This window comes from Passer montanus, unplaced genomic scaffold (genome assembly GCF_014805655.1).
Source record: "Passer montanus isolate IOZ18808 unplaced genomic scaffold, ASM1480565v1 scaffold84, whole genome shotgun sequence".
In the NCBI taxonomy this organism is placed as follows: Eukaryota; Metazoa; Chordata; class Aves; order Passeriformes; family Passeridae; genus Passer; species Passer montanus.
This window is the reverse complement of record NW_024373701.1, coordinates 727,012-747,736: the sequence shown is the minus strand read 5'-3', so window position 1 is coordinate 747,736 and position 20,725 is coordinate 727,012. Positions and strand designations below refer to the sequence as shown.

At 38.6% G+C, this 20,725-nt stretch overlaps 2 protein-coding genes across 2 annotated transcripts in view; one reads left to right on the top strand and one right to left on the bottom strand.

Moving 5' to 3' along the window:
* Window positions 1-4,019: 4,019 nt before the first annotated feature.
* On the bottom strand, window positions 4,020-8,292 carry LOC120513612 (translation initiation factor IF-2-like). Its single transcript, XM_039733195.1, has 2 exons — window positions 7,873-8,292; window positions 4,020-7,079 (listed from the first exon to the last, which is right to left on the bottom strand). Exons 1-2 carry the CDS (start codon window positions 8,274-8,276, stop codon window positions 7,013-7,015), a joined length of 471 nt encoding a protein of 156 aa, XP_039589129.1. The 5' UTR covers window positions 8,277-8,292; the 3' UTR covers window positions 4,020-7,012.
* LINGO2 (leucine rich repeat and Ig domain containing 2) overlaps window positions 8,258-20,725 on the top strand; it is a 476,779-nt gene continuing 464,311 nt past the window's right edge. Inside the window, exon 1 of the mRNA XM_039733190.1 lies at window positions 8,258-8,379. The gene's annotated coding sequence lies outside the window, so the exon portion shown is untranslated. The remainder of the gene's footprint in view (window positions 8,380-20,725) is intronic.

Below are 20,725 nucleotides of genomic sequence, written 5' to 3'. Positions count from 1 at the left end.
ACTTATGTGAGGAAATCACTGATTACTAGTAAAAACCTCCTCATACAAAAGGAAGCAAATCAGTAAAATAAACTCAAATAAATTTTCATAGGAGATTGTTACAATAATTGTCAAAGCAATTTCAGTTGAACCTGGCAGCTATGCACAACTAAAATTACTAATTCTAAAATTACTCTCAAAATTCTTTATCAAATAACATTCATTCACATATCAACATATTTCAACCTGTTTACAGGTATTTAGAGACAAAATTTCAGCTTTCACTACATCAAAAGTAAAAGCATATTTCTTCTAGGTGTCTAGTTATCTCAAATTAAATCAGTTTTATTCAGGTAATAAGAATTTGTCTCCCCACGTAAAATACCATGTTAGTTTAAGTTGAAGAGACTCAGATATTTTCATCTTCTGGCAAAAACTGGATTTAAAATTGCACCTTAGTTATTATTGTAATATACTTTGGAAATATAAGGTTTGCTAGTGTTTGCACCTGTGGCAGTTTCAAAAATTTTTGTTCTAAAGATGCGTGACAACATATGAGTAATGTCTGAACAGATGCATTTTCTGTTAGATAGCAATAGCTGAAAATCTGAGGTAGAGTAGGGCAGTGATGTATTATTGTTTTCTCTTTATCAGCCTTAGTATCACCATCTGGCTTTCGATTATGGAACTGCAACAAAGTCTATTTTTTCTTTACCACCATCTGGTACCACAGTCAAGTGACAGAGTCACAGAACAAATTTAACCAAAGGTTTTAAGAATTTCAACCATTCAAATTGTAAGGAAAACAGAAGCTGCAAACGAAGTACTAAAATAAGCAGTCTAAGGATACAGGCACTGGAACTTGGTGAGCTTAACCTCCAGGGAGAAGAGACTGCAAAATAGCCTTGCTCAACCCACAACACCCTAGATGATTTCTGGGGTCACACCAGCATTTGGCAGCCAGCCTTGCTTGGAGACAGTGAGATTTTGATAGGAGAAGTGTAGACAGGCCATTAATTTGCCATCTAATCCACAGAAAAACCCCCAGGACTATTTCATACGTTAGGACAAGAGTCCTGCTGCTTGGAAAAGGTGATGCTATTGTTTGTACCCATCCAAAATGTGAGGAGGACTGAAACCAGATTGAGCTTTTGTTTACAAAGTGAATGGAGTCTTGCAGTTGCTAGCATGGGATTATTATGTAATGCATGGATGGTTTTGGAATTTTTCTATCTCCGTGTGAAGAATCTTGATGACGGCAGAAATGGCTCTGTGTTAGAGAAACTGTTTTGAATGCATGACAATTTTGTCAAAATTAATATAGTCAATACTGCTCAGTGAATACTGCCAAAAAATGGCTGTTTAGTTAAATATAGATTATTTCAGGTATAACTATGTGATAGTTTGGCTGGGATAAATTTCTTTAGTAGCTTCTATGAGGTTATGTTTATATTTGTGAATATATGTTTATATTAGTGTTGATAAACCAGGGAGTTTTCGTTATTGCTGAGCAGGGCTCATGCACAGCCAAGGCCTTTGCAGCTCCTCACCCACCCCACCAGTGAGAAGGCTGAGGGTGTGCAGGGAGCTGGAAGGGGACACAGCTGACCCAAGGGTCTACCACAGCACATGGCATCATGTTCAGCACATGAAGACTGGGAAGAAGGAGGAAGTGGTGGACGTTCATAGTGAAGGTATTTGTCTGCCCAAGTCACCAGTACATGTGATGGAGTTCAGCTTTCCTAGAGGTGAACACCTAAGGATGGAAAGCAGAGAATGAATGCCTTGTTTTGCCTTGCTTGTGTGCATTTACCTATCAAACAGTCCTTATCCCAACCCACAGTTTTTCTCAATTCTACTCCAACAAATTCTCTCCCCAAGCTGACTGGGGGAGTGAATAAGTGGCTGTGTGGTACTTAGTTACTGGCTTGGCTTAAATCACAGCACATGGAAAACAAATTTTGTAATTTCATTACAGTATCTGTAAATTCTTGCTTCAAGCCCTTGTTTTCACTATACTAGAAACAGACACAGTTATCCATCAACTACCATCATACTTATGACTTTCATGCAGGTACAAGGCAAGTTCTGTTAGCTTTTGTTCAAAACATGTTTTCTTGCACATACTTCATGTTCAAATTGTTCACATGTATCTTAATTAAAAGTATTGATAGGATAAATATCAACTATGTCAACATTTAAAAAAAGTTATAATAAGATGCTAAGTAAATGCTGGAAGTAATAATATATACAATCAGCTTTAGGCTGACCACTTAAATTGCCCTTTCTTCAAGAAATGACAAGCAATGTCAATTTTTTTTCTTATCTATCAACAAAACTATTTCTCTTCCTGCTTTACATGTATGACAAGTACTAGAAATTAGCCCTAAATAACACTTTGTGATTTACAGCAGCTTTTGAACAGCAACAATAGCTACATCCTGTTCTTTAGAAGAGTACAAATGTTCTGTAGCTGAGAGAATTGCTGAGAGAAAATGTTAATTTTGAAAATTCAGGTTGGCTTCACCTGTGAGATACTCCTATTTTACACTGGGAAATTACATCCTCTTAACGCTATTGACATCATACTTATAGAAATTGGAGGAAAGTGACAGTGAATAAGATAAAAAAAAACAATTTAAGAAACTTTTAAGCTACTTTTCTTTAAGCTAGATTTCATATGATTGTGATTTAAGAGCGTTCAGTGCTTTTCTCAAAGTCTTTCTACCTCCAACATTCATGCAATCCTCAAATAAAATGGAAGTACATAATGCCCCTCTTCCATCTTCTATGTACATCTTCTATAAACCAGAGCAGGTGAATAGGAATGCATAGTATCTTTGCTTTTGTGAGAGTTTAAGTTTACTACAGCACTCCTTCTGAATAAAGAAAGAAAAGGTGGGTAATTAAGCACGGAAGACAACTTATCATTCCGGCTCAGTCAGAGATGCATCTAATTCTGGCTTTTCCAACTTATAAGAGAGGTAAAAATGCATGTCTTCCATCTTTTGGGAGCCAAATGTGTAGTAGTTGTGCATTGGAGTCATACTGCTATCTTTCTACTGGTATTTAGGAGGGATTGCTTCTTATCCAGAATTATTTGGTGTCCTCTAAAAATTAAATTTCTGATCCATAGTTTCTAAAGACATGATTTCTGTCTGCTAAATACTTTTTAACATAATGGAGACACTTTATAGGTGACTAAAAGTAAAAGATAGTGAAATATTCACCTCTGTGATGAAAAAAAGCAGAACAGATTTACTTGGTCTGAACTTATTAACAATAAGACACATATTTTATGAAACTTCCTTCCCCGCTTAGTGGTGCTTGGGGCAACCAGGTGGTCTACTGCAGTGAAAACTTGCATGGTTAGGAGGAACTCTGGGATTCCCACTGAGGAGCTACTGCAGCATGTACAAATGCTATGCAGAACTGCAGAATGGTACTATTTTGGTAAACATCATGGTTTCAGCTCAGAGATATGTGATCCTGATGATTCTCCCTGAGAATATCTCATGCCATTAAATTCTAAATTACATCTATTTTGGCACAAAAATGTGGGTCCCATTACACAGCAGTTGTACTTCTACCACAAGTCCTTTTCTCATTCAGCAAACTAAGAATGTCGCCTTTGGCACGGATAGCAACCTCCTCCTACCTACACCACCTGCTAGACAGCACACCCTGTCCACAGTCAGAAGAGCTACACAACACATGGTGCCCACCCTTTGATTCTGGAGGTTTAGACACTGTTTCCAGGTTTCACCCTACATGCAGAGACACTGCAAGTACAGGCTTTAAGGAATGAAGCACAGTCTCCTTAAAATCCACCAACTATATTTAATTCAGCAGAACATTTGTTAATTCCACTCAAATTGCTTCTCAAACAGTTAAATGGAGTAGATGTAAAAGCAGGTGAACTAAGAAGATATTAGATCTTGAATTAAACTAGTGGCAGTGTAAGAAGTAGGCCATAGGAAAAAAAAACCAAAAAAACAACAAAACAAACCTTTGACTACCAGTTTATTTTTTGATTTCTCTTTTAGGGCTAGGAATAATTTTATGTTATAATAGGAATATGAATTTTTCAAAATATAATTTTTTCACAAGAAATTGTAACTCAGTATGTGAGCAGCATTTTTAAAAAACATGTATTTTGAAAATGCTTAAAATTTGAATTTTTGTCTTACTTTATCATTGAAAGCACTTTTTGGAAACTTCAAGCCATATACTGATATGTATAAGTGGGTGATAAATAATTTTTTTCTTATTTTCAGATTTCTTTAATGTATTTTCTTCTCTTTGGAGACAGAGATTATCAGGTCCAAAACATGATTCAACCTATGATGCCATATAATACACTGAACACTGGGGCAAAGCCACCATGAGAACACCATTGCAATCCCAGTTCTTCAGACATTTGTAAGGCTAAGCATTGCTAAAAATGTGAATGAAACTTATTGTAAATACCAAATAAAACAGAAACATCACTGTTTGAATTCTTGCTACAGAAACCTCAGAGGGCCAGAACAGTTACTGAAGGAAATTTTTACAAGACAATTAAAAATAGCTGAAACATTTTGATACATTTAATATTTCATGTTAAATTTTTTGTGATTCAAAGATTATTTAATTTCCTTTGAAGAGGCATTGTAGACTTTATTTACAGTACAGTTGAAGGTAAGTGCATAATCATTCCTGTTTCTATAGGAACTACTTTTTCAGAGGTAATGAAAGTATGGTTATGGTCTTCTTTTTCCTTCTTTTTTCAGGCCTTATGGCAAAATAGAAGTACAACACCCTTTCAAAGTCCCTTTCCAATTAAGAGCTAATGGGCACTTTTGAAAATGCTTTTAGATTGCATTATGCACATACCTCCTGAGAGGAAAAAACAAGTCTCATCAGCTTCGATTTTTATATGGAGCCCTGACTGAATGGCCAGTAGTATGGAAACATTTGATTTCTTATTCTGCAGTGTTGTTTCATCTCTTCTGAAAGCCAAATACCCACTAGTGAAAGGAAATAGTAGGCTTCTCAAGCTGCCCTAAGGTCGGGCATCTTACTGCAAAAGTACCTTTTGTGATTCACAAAATATGCACAATACTTTGAACCTGTCACCACAACTGAGATTTGACTGAAGAGACACAAGAGTGTTGTTAAAGCTCTCTATTGCTCCATTGTTTAATGGAGTTCACTTTGGTGATCCCTTCTGCTTAAGTTTCAGTCTTTAATTTTTTCCAGATTTCATCTGTAGCACCTCCTTTCTTCAAGAACAACTCCAAGAGCCCTAGTGATAACCTTAGCATTTTCCTGTTCCTATTTTTAGTTTGTAGTAATTCAATCTTTATGTACAGCTATCCTGCCTTGTCTTCCACTTAGAGTAACATGCTAAAAGTGGCAGTATTCAGAAGAGACTCATTTCTTGTTGATAGTACACTTAGAGTAGATGTACTACTTTATCTTGCTGTTTATATACCTTCAAAAAAATTACACTGAACTGGCAAATTTTAAAAAGTCTATATATAAATCTCTATGGGGTATCAGTGCAATTTCCTCAGAATAGTTGTGCTACTAGCACTCCACAGAAATCACAGAAATGTTTTCTGGATTTTTTTTAACTACTGTGCAACAGCTGGGACTCAGTATTAATTAACATGTTTGGGTACTCAATTTGAGACCAGTTCAAAGAACTTTGCAATATGTTGTCAGTGCTTTATAAAAATGGGGTAATTCAAAGAAGTCAGTGAGTTAATTGCTTTTGAATCCAGATAACAGGCTGTCTCTTTTATGAAAAATAAACCCAGGTATCATTTTACTATGTTCTCCCAACTTTGCAGGAATTCTCAGTAATTTCATTACGGATCATTCATTCTTATTGTTTTTCCCTATAATGTAGTATAAACCAAAGCACTCCTGTGTGGATGTTTAGCATGACTCTGGATTAACAGTGCTGCATTTTATTGATGAGTGCATTATGTGTATTATAGCACGATCAGATGTTGGACCAACACCAAGATACTGTTCTTTAACTTCATATTTATTAATGTTCATGTCCCTGTTTGGGTGGCTTATGCCACAGAAGGAGCCAAGAGGAAACAGAAGACTGAAATCAACCCTGAAACTGACTAAAGAAGCTAAATGGAAAAGCTTCTGCTGTAAAGACAACAGTATTCTTATCTCTGAAGTATGGCTAGCTACCAGGGCTACTGCTTGGGGATGCTGTTTGAAAAAAAAAAAAAAAACAAACAAAAAACCCAAACACATAATCTTGAACATTGGTGGTAAAAGAATAAAGGACTATGTTTTACTTGTGTTAGTTTCCTTTATTCTAAGTCTTCCACCATCACGTGTGGCTTACGTATGTTTTCATTTGTCTCACACCCTCTTACGTTAAAAAAAATCTGTGCGAACTGCATATGTGCACACACTCACACACTTATGAAAGCAAAGGGAAAATGCAAAATATTGTTCAACTCACAGTTACTATTTGATTATTTGTAACTTTCATGTCACTGCTCCTACCGGTAAGGAAAATTACTCAACTAAATCAGTTTTTCATCCGTTTTAGAACATGCAGGTTTCTGAGGATTGTAGCCTCCAGACAGCTATCTACAGACAGGGATATGACAGGGATAGGACTTGCTGCCAGTAAAAAAGCCCTCCCAAAAAAAAAAAAAAAAAACCAACAAAAAAAACCAAACCAACCAAACAAACAAAAAAAATCACAAAAAAACAACAACAACGACAAAAAACAACCCAAAAATCCCCACCCCAGATTATTCTTAGAATCGTCTTAGGGACCAGGTATTGCTGCTCCTAAATGTCTCAGACTAAACCTGACACTCTGTGTCCGCCATTAAAAAATGTGTTAAATCCAACTGTTTCAAAGAGTACAAAGAACGCAGAGTGAGGTACGGAGCTCCAAATCCCACGCAGCACTAACTTCGGCAAGTGCAGGGAGGAACGGGGCCAGCAACAGCTCTTCCATCAGCAAACGCAAGCCAAGCAAGTGACGAAGAGGCTGGAGACGCCCTCACACCACCGACGCAGTCAGCGTCCTCTCCGCAGTACGGTCCCGGGGAAGCCTCGGACGCGGCCGCCTGCAGAACACAAGGCCGACGACGACGGTCATCGCTCCGCAGCCGCACCCCCGTCCTGTCGCCAGATCCCAGGCAGCCCTCGCCCGCGGGGTCTCCCCGAGGCTCCGGCGTCCCCTCGCCCCGCCGCACAGTGCCCTCCTATCTCCCGCCGCCTCTTCCGAAGCGTGCCCGGAGCGGCCCCGAGCGGCTCCGTCGGGCGTGCATCGGGACGGTCCCGGTGCGAGCCGCGGGCGTCCCGCCGGCCGGGAACCCGCGCCCCCTCACCGCGCCGCCCTTGAAATGGCCGCCCAGCCTTGCGGGTCTCCCCTCCTCCGCGCGCCCCCCCGCTCCCGGAGGAGACACACCCCCGAACCGCGGCACCCCGCGGGGCCGGGGCGTCCCGACCTCCGCGCCGCGGAGCCGCCCTGCTCTCCCCGGAACGCGGCGGGGAGGGAGCAACGGTGGAAGAGGGGGGAATCAACCACGCCGCCGCCCGCGTCGGGGAGGCGGGGGCACCGCTTCTTGCGGGGCTGTGGGGGCGCCGCACGCGCTCCCTCCTCACGGCTGGGAGGATTAATAAAGGCCGGCGGCCGCCTGCCCACGGCGCGGCCGCGGCGCCTCTCCGCGGCCCAGCAGTCATCGGGATAAGGGTGGCTCGCTCGCTCGCCACTCCGCGAACCGCTCTGCCTCCCCGAGGTGCCGCCGCTGCCTCGGCGGGACTCGCCGGCGTGTGAGCCGCCGCGCGGAAGGAGCCGCTCCGCCTCTGACAGAGACGCGCCCCCTCCTCCCCTCCCCACCGCCCGCCCGCCCTCACCTCGAGCTGGCGCTACCTCCCCGCTCTGCCGCCGGCGCCTCGCCCGTTCGCCACTGCGCCCCGCTGCTGTCCCCCTGGCGCCTGGCCCCGCCGAGGGGCAGGTGGCCAGCCCAGCCCTCTTCCCCGCTGCCCTGCTGCGGCTGCTGCGTCTCTCGTCCCCCGCTGCAGGGAAGTCGCAGCGGCGATTGCCAAAGGGGAGGAGAGGACAGGAGAGGAGTGGAGCCACCGGCGGCTCGGGCAGCGCGCTGCGTCTGGGTCTCCGGGGATGGACTGGGCTTCGTCCTGCGCCTTAGCCTGCCCGCGGAGAGGAGGGCGGTGATCGTCCGCCCAGCCCGCCAGGGAGGAGAGGCACCCCGGTTAAATGTCACGGCTCCCCGTCCGCTCCCCGCCGCCACCCCGCGCATCGCTCACCTCGGGAGGGGGCTGTGAAGGTGGCGGCAGAGGCAGCCTCGGCTGCGGCTCACCCCGCTGCCGCTCGCCGTGAGGGAGCGCCCCGGCAGCTGCCAGGTAAGCGACGGGAACCCTCCCGGTGCCGTCGGGGGTGGCGGCCGCGGGGAGCCCGCCTGTGAGGGCAGAATAAGTTTCGCTGGGGGGCCTCTGGAGGCGAAGAGAATCCCCGCGCCGTGGGGGTCTGCGCCTCCCGATGCGGGGGCTGCGGGGGCCGAGAGTCGGCGGGACGCCTTGCAGCAGAGCTCTCCACCTCCTCCCGCCCCGGCTGGCCTCGTCCCCGGCCCCCCGAGGGCTCTTGGACGAGCGGCGGACGGCGCTGCCCGCCGTGGTGAAGGGGGGTGTCGGGCCCCAGTGGCGGGTTGGGGGGGCGGTACGCCGTGCCCAGCATCACACCTTCCCTGGGGAAGAGCTTTCTCCGCCGGGCGGGGAGCCGTGCGATGGGAGCAGGAGTCCTCCGGGGGCTCCGAGAGACGTGACACAAACACAATAGTCCTTTGTCACCAGTGAAGAGATGCTTCTACACCTGTGTCCGCTGCTCTGGTGGATGTGCTCACTGGAGTACGTGCATCAGCAAAGTGGGTCTAGGGGGGTGGTGATGGTGCTGCACGATGAAGGCACTGTTTTACCTTCTGCACAGCAAATCCAGAATAGCCCCCCCTTTTAGGGAGCAGCTCGAAGTACATGCAGGTGCTTCTGAACATACCTGGAAGAAAAATAACGGCAAGAAAATCATCTACTGATTCATCATTGTCCAGTCTCTTGAGTCTAAAATACAGGGTTTTGCAAGTACTCTTCTATAGTTGCTGGAGCAAACAGCAGTGCTTTGAATGTTCTTAAGCATTTCCCCATCTAGCTTTCCTTGCCAAGCAAAGAACTGCAGTGTGTTTTTATTACATGCTGCTGTTTTAAAATACTGTTCTTTCAAAAGACTTTCTCATTTAAAAGGAAAAATCTCTCACATAAAAGGAAAACGTCTGAGGACTGAACACTTCAAAAATAAATCAGATCTGAACTTGCGTTGCTTGCCAAGTGCTGGGTGGTGGTGGTGGGGGCAGAAAGAAGCACACGGCTTTTCTGTGCCTTTGTCATGAAAATGAGCCATGCAGTCTTTATTTCAGTCAACACTACAGCACTAGGGGAATGGAAGTGAAAATTAGTTTGCATAGTGTTCATGGAGGTAAGCCGTAACCTGTAAAACATAAGCACAATGAAGGCTTACAGAAGGCTTACCCCACTTTTTACAGTGACACATCTGGAATCGACAGATCTACAACGTAAAATATGAGTAAGACTTTACCTCAAACCTATGTGTATGCCTTAAAATAATGATATAGCATTTAACTTACCATTCAGAACTACAACAGCTGCCTCCACATGACAATAAAAAAAAAAAAAAAGCAAAAGTGCTAGGAGGTAGAATAAAAGGATATGCTTTCCTGAGCTTCTACCTTCCAGCAAAAAGCCTAAAATTAAAAGAGATGGTCTCTGTTCCTCCTGTATGCAATCAAGCACCAGCAGTTCCATTAGAGGCTACACCCTTTCCAGGAAGTGTTTCATTGTGGAGTTGGAGCTGCTATGTGGTCTACCTTGCTATATAATGGGCCACACAGAGGAGTGCATTAATGTCAGTATGTTCCTACTCCTACTATATGTATACATGTAAATATCCCAGTCAAAATGGGATTTGAGATTTTTTCTCCAGATCAGCACTTAAAATGATTGACTCCTCAGCTACTGTGCCACCTCCTTATTTTTCTTGAAAAGTAGTGTTTTTGACAGTAGCTAATATATGTGAATCAGAACAGTGATACTATTCATTTTGGGTAAACAGAATATCCCTGAAAACTGTTTTCACTGCTCTGAATTCCTTCTTCAGAGAGTAGGAATAACACCTACATAGGCTGAGCACCACAAGGTGTGATCAGCTACATAGAAACAGCGTGGTTTGGTACTATAACAGGTATCAGATCTTTTGTTACTGTTCTAGAATCCAGATATTCTGTGAAAGGACTCTAGGAGGAAATGTTACCCTGCGTAGTAGCAGCAAGAGGTGAAAAAAATACAAAGTATTAGAGAAGCGTGTTAGCTTAAGCAGCTGTCCACAAGTACTGTGATTAATACTCATAGCATGCTACTGTGTACTAATACCAGGATGTGGGTATCCTGCAGTTAAGAAAAAAGACCAAAGTAACTTGCTCTTTGTAGTTCTGAAGCTGTATCATTTTTTCCAACACAGACAGTTAAGGAGGTCTAAAGATTGGAATATTAGCGGCCCTGTGCCAAGTTTAACAATGTAAGTCTATGTTAGTGCCTTTTTCATATCTTGTATTAAAGCCATCCAAATAACATAAACACAGGGTGGGTGTGGTTATTGGAGAGGGAGGGTATCGATAAGGTTTCTAGGAGGAGTCCTGTGGTGATTTTTCTAAGTCATACTGATATGACTGTTGCTTGGTTTTAAAGGTTTTGGTTTGTTTTTTTTTTGTTTGTTTACCTTTTGACTGTCTAAACCCTAGTGAATAAAGTGGGGGGGAAAAGATTAAGGAGTTCTGAAGGCTCTGTTATATAGCTGTCTGTTGGTTCATTGGCTTGTCGTTTGTGAGAAGGTGGATTTCCTTATAGCTGTTGCTGGTAATTAAAAATCCAGATGATGGACAAATGGAAGGAAAAGTGGATCAATTTCAGTAAATTTATATGATACTAGGTATGTATATTGCTGCATTCCCCTATTGAAAAGGACCTTATTTGGCTACTAGTACTGTGAATGCACTGCTGAGTGCATTCTAATTCTCTGTGCTTTCTTTTCATTTTTTTTTGGTACAGCTATTAAGGAAATTTAAGAAAATTCTATTTCTAAGTAGTCACTGATTGACATGCATCTGTCATAAGGCTGATTTGGCTAAGGTGTGTCTAATTATGAATCTTTATAAATTATTGCTCATTTCTAATTAGTACAGGGACTAGTTTAACTGTTGATTTTCCAAAATGTTTTAAACTCCTGTGGTTTTAGCCAGATACTCATTTTTTCACCGAATTTGAAAGCATAAAATTAAGACCTTTCTTCTTTTCTGGAGACTGTGGCCTTTCTGTTACCTTAGAAAAACATTAAAATAGATGAGATTACTGTTCAAGGAATAGGATTGAAATATTTGAAATTTATAGACACTGGTCCTCAAGATATGCAATACACCAGTCAATATTTTCTGTGCTGAGATATTGATATTATTCCCATGAGATATGCTGAGTAGGGTTCATATGTGAGCTGCTTCCCATATCATAAACCTTTTGATTCCTGGGAACAATTTCATTTCTTAATGATGAAAATCTGTGGAGGGAGGAAACACAGAAGATAAACTATCATCCGTGTTGTATAATGATATTTCGGTGGCCTATTTTCTGTTGATAAAATACAAATCTTGTGGGTGGGGTTTTTTTTTTTTTTTTTTTTTTTTTTTCTCTCAGGAACTATTCTATAAAGCAGTAGTTCATGAGATTATTTATAAACATACTGAACAGAGTTGTTATTTGATTACAGTCTAGTCTCTTATTCCTTTTGAGAGTGGAAGTAGATATTTGTATCAGCAGATCGTAGGCAAGTCTTGTTATATATTGATATATTAATGTTTTCAGATTGATTATTATTGTAAAAGTCCTATTAGGTCAGTATGGATATTTAGTGAACACCTCTTCTGTGTGGTGGAATTAGTGGGTCATATAACCCATCTTTCAGAAATACTGCTAATTACATGGAAATACAAAATAAGGGTGCATTGCAATTAAAGGTGGCAATATATTAAACTTCTTCTTACTGTTGGTTTGCACTTTTGCTAATAGTTTTCTCATTCCTTTCATAGTAGGCAAGGGTTGCAAGGAAATGCCAAAATCATACCTGAGTTGGTGTATTTTAAATGGTATAGTCAAAGTAGGTGATTCTTTAAAAATAAAATTCAGAAGAATAAATGTTTCTGAAAAAAATAGATATCTGGATTTTCATCTTATGGTCCTATTACATTTCCTAAAAACAAAGAAAACTGGGAAAATTAGGTTTTAGTTAGACAAATAAAGTGACGTAGCTTATAAGCTGTCAATCTCAAAATTAAAGTTGCAATGAAAGGAAAAGAAATAGGGATTTGCAAACTTTTGTCATCGTTGGAAATAAAACTATAATGTATTTGAATGCAGTAAACAGAATCACCTTCAGCAGAAATATTTGTCTCTATAAAAATATTTCTTTATTGTGGGTTTTGTTTGATTAACTGCAAAATGTCTGTCCTTTGGTCAGATTGAGGAAGAATAAATATTCTAAAGTCATAATTTTTTTTAGCTAGTGTTTATACAACAGTACTATGATTAATACTTTATAATTTGTAATAAATGCATGTTCTATTTCTACTTTTTTGGGGGGGTTGTTTTTATTTATTTTATTTATTTATTTTTATAAATTTACATAGCTTCTTAAAACCATTATTCTTTAGGTGAAGACAGATTCTTTTAAATGGTAGAAAAACCCAGATATATCCTGCAAATCTATAGGCAAGAAATATTAACTCTTGATTTTTTTAATATTTGAAGTTACATTTTAGAAAATTGCTGTTGTTCTGATATGCATGTTTAATTCATAAGAGCAACCAGTGGTCACTGTTAAGTTTATAGGAATTTAATAGCACTCCACACCCCTCACTTCTCCCTGTTCCTCAGCCCCCTTTAAGTAGACCTGTCTTCAGTGTTGAATATTTATAAGAGCCATAGGGTGGCATTTACTGAGGTAGACCAAAGGCCATCTTTGAGCTGTACAAATGTAGATCTCCATCTCTAAGGGAGGAGTGGGATTTCACTGAAGTCCCCTCTGGTGTTTTTTCTGTAACTAAGAGTGTAATATGGGGAATCACATCACTAAAGAAACCAAATAGGCTAGTATTACAACAGGACAGCTATTTAGATTGTAATCTTCTGTTCACTTTCCAACTTTCAGAACATTCGTCCTATTATTTCCTTCACTTTATCTTGTTTCTGAGGAAACAAAAAGTTTTCTTTAAATGATATTTATTTCTCAATTGTTGCAATTCATAAACTGCATTTCAAGTCATGTTTTGGTGAAGTATTTGTGAAATAGCAGTAGATGCCGGTTGTGAAGTGTTTCATAAGACAGAATTTCTTGAGAAAAAGCTCAGTTTGGCATCTTCAGGATTCTGTTTCCTTTAATGTAGAAAAGTTTGTGTTCCTGTGTGACAAGTCATCAAATAGATTCCCATTCACAGCACACATGAGCCTCAGCAATGATATTTTCCCTACACCTTTTGCAGGCCAGTACCAAAGTCAGTTAAAATCATTAGAACTCCACCATATCTGGAATGCATCAGTTCTACAGACAGGAAATGTGTGTGGGGAAGACACATACAAAGACGCAACTGTGTTTTATCATGTTTATAGAGACTGAGATAACCTCAAGAGAGACAAAAAAAGTGAAACAAGCTCCTTAGGAAGAAGAAATTCTGTGTGCCTTTAGGCCCTGGAGAATAAAAAGGAGGGAGAGATTTCAAGATTGTGAGACTTTACAACTCTGTAGACCCTTAGTTAGGATAGATAACACCTGTCAGCCCTAGTAAAGAGGAGATAGAGTTTGTGACTGTAACAAGATCTGTTTCTGAAGTGGAAAGGACTAAGGAAGACTTAAGCTGGAATGGTGGAGTATGACTGGGAAAGAGAGGGCCAGACAAGCCCATGGCCTCTCAGCATCAATTTGCCTGTGTTCTCAGAAGTAACCAATTACACTTATGCTTAAACACTGTGATTCAATTTTCCAGGCATAGCAATAATTGTTCTGAATGAAGAGACTGTGTTGCTATTTCTTTCATGGGTGTTAGAAAGTGTGGAGATTCAGAAAACCACTCATTTTCAATGGCCCCATGTGAGTACAAGACTTGCTTTAGATGTTCTTCTGAATGCCTCCAGTGCTCTATGTAACTATCAAAACCAGAACAATTATACAGAAGAAAAGATTATACTTACCATTCTATTAAATAGAAAGTATTACTTTGACCATTAGTATCAGGAATAGATTTTTGATTTGAAAGCCAGGAAAAATATAATGTTAATAATATATGTGGGGAGAAACCGTTGTGAAAATGGGTTGTGTTTATGGCAGCACATGAAGTTGTCTGGAAGAATATGCAAAATTCTACATTAGCCAATGGCTTTATAGATTTTATAGTTCTTTTGAATGTCTTTTTTTTGTTTTGTTTTCTTTTCTTTTTTTTTCATCTATAGAGTGGGACCAACCAAATCTATTGAGAAAATAGCTGTCTCATGCCGGCTTTTAACTGTTCCATTCCCAGTGTAAACTGGTACACATATCAATGAAAAAGATGCACTTTGGGCTATAGGCAATATGTGAAAAGAGAATATATTCATTTATTGTAACAAAAGTCTTCAAAGAGTGAGAGGACCAGTTAAATTTGAGATAAAATTCCTTTGTGCTCACAACATAAACAGACCCTAGTGCAAACAACAACTCATTCCATTTGGGAATGGATTGAGTTTGCTGGAATAGGTTATAAATTAGATAAGTAGATTCACATAAGCTTAAACCCCATAAATGCTTGTTTTTGTTGTCTCCATAGACAATGAGGAGGAAATAATTATCTTAGAGTTATTGCAAAAGTAGTGAAAAGATACGTCAAGGTAAAAGGCCGTGGAACAATTGTAGAAATTAAACTGCAGTAAATAATGCTTGCAATAGCTTTCTTCCTGGATTTCTGAAGGAAATTCATAGCTGAGCACCTGACTGAATCTATAATTTATTTTTAAATGCTATGTCTGATCTGGAGGATGGCCACTTGTTAGGAAGAAAACTTATGTCAGGAATTACTAAATAGTAGTCAAATCCCAAGGAAGTAATTCAGAAAAATAAATGAAGTCAACAGATCAAAACATCTAGATGAACATATCAGGAGGATCTGATTGCTACCCACTTCAAGGAGACAAATATACAAATCTGCTGTAATAACAGTCCTGTCCAACTTCGTTCTCACAGCCAGAGTTGCTTAAAGTGAAAGTTACATTCTTGTTATAAAACACTTTTCCTGCTGATAACAATTCTTCAGACTGTTCATATACTGTTATAAAAAGCTTGATTAAAGGAGCAAAGTTGCATGTGTGTTCTTAAGAAAGGAAAAAGATTGCAAATAATTTGGTTTTTTTTAAAATTCTTTGCAACCAGTGCTTCTTTATTTTTCTCAGATTGTATTCTGAAATTGGAAGTTGTGTTGAGCCATTAGGTCTTTCCTATTCTTTTAGGGATAGAGTTTTCAGAACAGGAGTCATTTTGGGACTTTAAAAAATAGTTATTGTAAGAAATAGATATAATTTCTATTTCAAAATAGAAGTAATTAAGTAGTGGGCAATGTTGTGCATTGTGGACTGCAAAATAACTCATCGGATTACTCCTGTCAAACAATTACTGGGAAAAGACAAATTAAGAAATTCTATACATGAAAATAAAAAATTATTAAGGAGGCTAAAAAACTCTTGCTTAGGTCTATTCAGTAATTATTTTGTACTTTCCCTTTGGGAACAGTCTTTTGTAGTTTTGAAAACAGACAGAGGTAAAAAAAGAAAAAAAAATTACTGTGATGTGTAAAAAATTAAAACCCTGCATGTACTTTAACATGCTAAAGCTTTGAAATGGAAAAAGCAGAGATATGATAAAGTTATATAATAATAAATATTCTAGTTTCTATGATTTTTTTTATTTCCCTATTAGACAAACAAAAAATCATGTGATGGGTGAAGAAATTTGAATTATTATCTATTTAAAAATTAGTAGTCCAATAACCAAACAGTATTGAAGTAAGAATTTCTGGATTTTTCTTCCCAAAACCATAGAGATATTATAACCAGGCAATTTTTTTAAACAGCAATAGAAGAAAAATACAAGAGTAAAAAAAAATTTAAAAAGAGTGCATGCTCTGAATATCATAAAAAAAAATCTTTTGCACTATGCCACATTGCTCAATTGCTTGCCTGGCTTTAAGAGGTTTATCTTTTCCTGTGGGGCTTTAACTGTTTGGCTGAAGCTATTTAAATTGCTCAAAAAGAAGGGTACCAGAGAGTAGGAACCATCAATTTAATTGTTGCTCCATTGATTACTGCACCACTAACCAATCTGATTTACATGGCTGTTTGACCAGTACATACTACTATTCATAGTCTTACTTAAAAACAGTTCACTTTGCAGTGTGGGTAGACAGTAGCCTTCAAATACTTACATCAACACCTTGTTATAATCATGTAGTGTGTTATAGCAATACACCATCTTGATATTTGATTGTACAACAACTAAATCTGAGTTTTTACTTCTGCTTAATATTGCTTTATTTTACTTAAAATCAGCTTAAGTGTGTTTTGGTTTTCTCTTTCATTTGAATATACATCAGGTGAGAGGTGCAAACAGATTATGGTTAGATTTAACAGCTAGGAGGCTCAAACACCTCACTGCTGATTCAGTTAGGGAAACAGTACTGAATATTTGGTGCATCAAAATATAACGGCTTTTTTCACTATTGTCTTTTATAAAGCAATGAAGCTATTGCTTGGTTTGGAGTTTAGAGACAGTTGTTTAGCTAGAAAAAGGAGTTTTACTGGAAGTAAGGAAATGTTTCATATAGAAGAATCAATCTTCATCACTGTAGATGTTCTGTATGAGGAATGTATATCATGTTCATTGCTGCTGGAGTTTATGCTTAAATATATAGTCGAGGTCACGGTTTTATTTTATTCACATTCTAGCACAGTATTTTGATAAATGGAAGGATATTAATGAGTCTTTGTAATGTATCAAGAGCCTAAATTTTTGTTTTAATTACATCCATCCTAACTATGGTGTATCTGTTGGCACTAGTAATATTTTGTATGCTTTCTGGACACATGAAAAGCACTGTCTGAGGATCATAGAGAAGAGGACATGCAGATAACTGGTGCAATTTTTAAATTTAGTACTCTTGATTGAAAGAGATATCATTATTGCTGTCTTCAAGTACTTTCACTCTGGACATCTCCTTGGATCATCACAGAAGTAAAAAAGGAGAGCAATGAGATACTGAAAGCCAATATAGCTAGAGATTCCTGAAACTTCTTCAAATCTGGTGTCAGACATGCAAAGTCAGTTTGATTATATAACAGATATGCTTTCTTCAGCAGCTGTCAAAATAGAACATGTTCTGCTGTAATATTTTATTTGAAGGCCATATGATCATATTTCTGATTTGAAATTGGGAAGAACTTTGGAAATTAGGTAATGGCTTTGGGGCCATGACAAGTTACCAGTGCATTCTGTTTCATATAGACTATGCAGCTAACAAAACTTTATAATTTACTCTTTGTCCAGCATTTCTGAAGCAAACAGAAAACTGCAGAAAGTAATCCTGTAATATATACATAATAGTGCAGTAATTTCTGTTGATCTAAATTAAAGCAATTACATTTTAAACTCACCAGAAGGATTTATACTACAAAAGCTTACTGAATTTACAGAAAGAGACATAACTTCAGGTTCCTTTGAAACTTCTGCTCTACTGGTCTGTGTTCACACATGCAGAAATGACCTGTTACTCTTCTAATAATAAAAACTGATGTCCATTTAAAGGTTTAGAGTGGTTTTTTGCATACATTTTGATGCAAATTTGAAACCTGTGTTCCAAAATAATATTTCAGTGACTTGTAGTTGTTACGTAGATACCCTATGAGGAAGCATGCTAATTTTTTTTTTAACAATAGCTGCTAATAATGAAATATTCCACAAACTGAAAAATAATCAATATTTCTTTTTTTTTTCAGTATCTCCCGTGGTTGGATTCTTACATTTTTATATAAGAAATCCAATATTTAAGAATATTTATGGTCAGGGTTCACTTAGAGTACAATAGGACAATTTTCTGTCAGGAAAATAATTTAGACCTGTGTATGAACTATGTAGTTATCTCTTCCTCCTGCAGTTTAATTCCAGTTAATAATTACCAGTACATCCTTCAAATGGAACAACAGAGCTACTGCTCACTAATACTTATTCTGTGTTATTTGTAAAACACTGAAAATATTAACTGATTTCCTAACACTGCATTGTGAGGGGTGATGGTAGATTCTTCCTTTGAATCTGCTACCAGTAGCATTTTTACTTTGAAATGCAAATGATGAACTCTCTTGAAGTGGTGAGAACGTGACCTCTGATATAATTCGTTATTACCCTTGCAGCTTGTTTCAAAAATGTTTTGCCTGAGAAAATAACCAAACTCAGTTATTGATAATACTCACTTTGCATCACATATTAATGCAAACTTTTTTTATTTATGGTGTCAATCACTAGATGGCACTGCTCTATGGTCTTTTTAAGATGTTACATTTTCCTTTTCTTAAAATAATAATTTTCTTCTCTGCTATATAGGATCATAAATCGTTGCTGGTTTTGTGGTATTATTTATTTGAGATTTGTGGCAAATTGCAAAAAAATTGAACAAATATATTTTTGAGGAAGGTTAAATCTCTGAACATGATGTTTTGGTCAAGTCTTTGACATGAGGAGAAACATGCTGTTTGCTAATCTCTATTCCAGAACTAGTCAAAATAGAAAATGTCAGAAAAAAACCACAATGAGAATGCTCTTCAGTTTCTGTGTTTGTTGGTATCTACACCAGTTGTAAATCAGCATGTTAAGTGTATCTTTTACTTCTTGGGAGGAAGGTGATTGTGTAATCCTGGAAGGTGATTGTGTAATCCTGAATTTGCTAGCTGGAAATTCTGGCTTTTCTAATCTTCAATTGCTCAGTTGTAAATGCAGTCTTTAGCCAAGTGCATAAGGAACAAAAAGGTAGGAGACAAAGAAATCCCTTCTGTCACTGGAGTGCTAGCACAGTGTATGGCTGATGCTATTGATTTAACACAGTTCTGTGAATAGATTGCTCTACTCCCAGGTCAAAAATTATTTAGGACATCATCACTGCGACTACAAAATTAAAGGGTCTCACAGATGCAAAACCATTAGCAGCAACACTTCATCAAGAAAAAGAAGCAGGAGCTGTTTTTGTGTGGTGTCTTCTCAAAGTTTATCATCACTGACTATTAATGAAGTTAAATATGAAGTGGTAACAAGTTTTGTAAGACTGCTGTAGAGGGGAGTGCCTTAAAAGTCCTTATGCATTTCTCTGTTTTACTCCTGTATTTTGTTGGGTTTTTTTATTATGGCACTCTGGCACACTGTGTCTCCAGGTCTGTGTGGTTCCTTAATTATTTGAAGAACAGTATAAAAGAGTACATGTGTCTAATGGCTGCATATAAATGGAACTTCTTTTGATCTCCAGTAAAGCTGTCTCAGGAGTGTTTTCAGTTCTGGCTGGAAGAACTGCAAGGCATTTTTTAACCAGAAAGTGACTGAGATTCTCTTAATATCAAACTCACTGGGGGATTCTTTCAGGAGTAGGTGCCAATACCGTCAGTAATGACAGCCAGCAGGCATTCTCTGTTGTCTAATTTTGAATGATTAAAGAGATAGACACTAATTTTTGAGCTTGTCATTTGCAAAGAATTCTATCCTTTGGAATTAGGATGGCAGTTGGACCTGTGCAAATGATTTTAGGGCCTATTTCCAGAGACAGGATTTACCAGTCTAGCTTTTGATGAAAATTAAATTTACACTTCCATGTATTCATATTGTGTGACGTGATTGTGAAGTTTTAAATGAATGGCTATTTTCTGCTTGGTAATTTTATGTGCTTAAAATCTAGTGTCTATTCTTTCAAAAATGCATTCACAAAAAGGAAACAGTAGTTAGGTTGAGACTTTTGGAAAATATTTTTCGAAGACAAAACTATAAATATTTTGACAGAAAATGTTGAAGTTCTTGCATGAATTGCTTTTCAACAGTTGGTTGGTTTTTCTGGGTTTTTTGTTTTTTTTTAATAACAAAAATGAAATTAAATTCTTTTTCTTAAATTATTTCCAAAAAGGAAGATGTAAATTTCATTATGCATTTATTTAATCTGTTTACTTTTATGAAATTATAATTTTAAATAATCTACACTTTTGGCTTTGGCAATGGTCATTTACTTTAGAGAGAGCCAGATAAAAATAAATTTTGCAGCAGTTATAAATTAATAATTTTGGAATTTCACTAAGGACTTCCAATGAAATAAATAAAATCTAGTTTATTTCATAATCCATCATTTTTGATGTGAAGATTCTGGGGGCTTGAGTTTGGTGTTGGCGTGGTAATGCTCTGCTCAAGAGGATGTCAGTTTACATATGATTTTAATTAGCATTTTTAGATAAAAGTAGAATGCAGGAGAAGGCAGTAGTGATGCTAGCTTTGAATTGGAAGAATCTAGGCTGAAGAATTTTTTGCCCTACATAATGA

Excerpts from the sequence above, each read along its gene's own strand:
- LOC120513612 (XM_039733195.1), bottom strand. The coding sequence starts at position 8,276 with ATGCGCGGGGTGGCGGCGGGGAGCGGACGGGGAGCCGTGACATTTAAC. Across the intron at positions 7,080-7,872 it reads GGAGGTAGCGCCAGCTCGAG|GCGGCCGCGTCCGAGGCTTC; the intron begins GTGAGGGCGGGC and ends TGTGTTCTGCAG.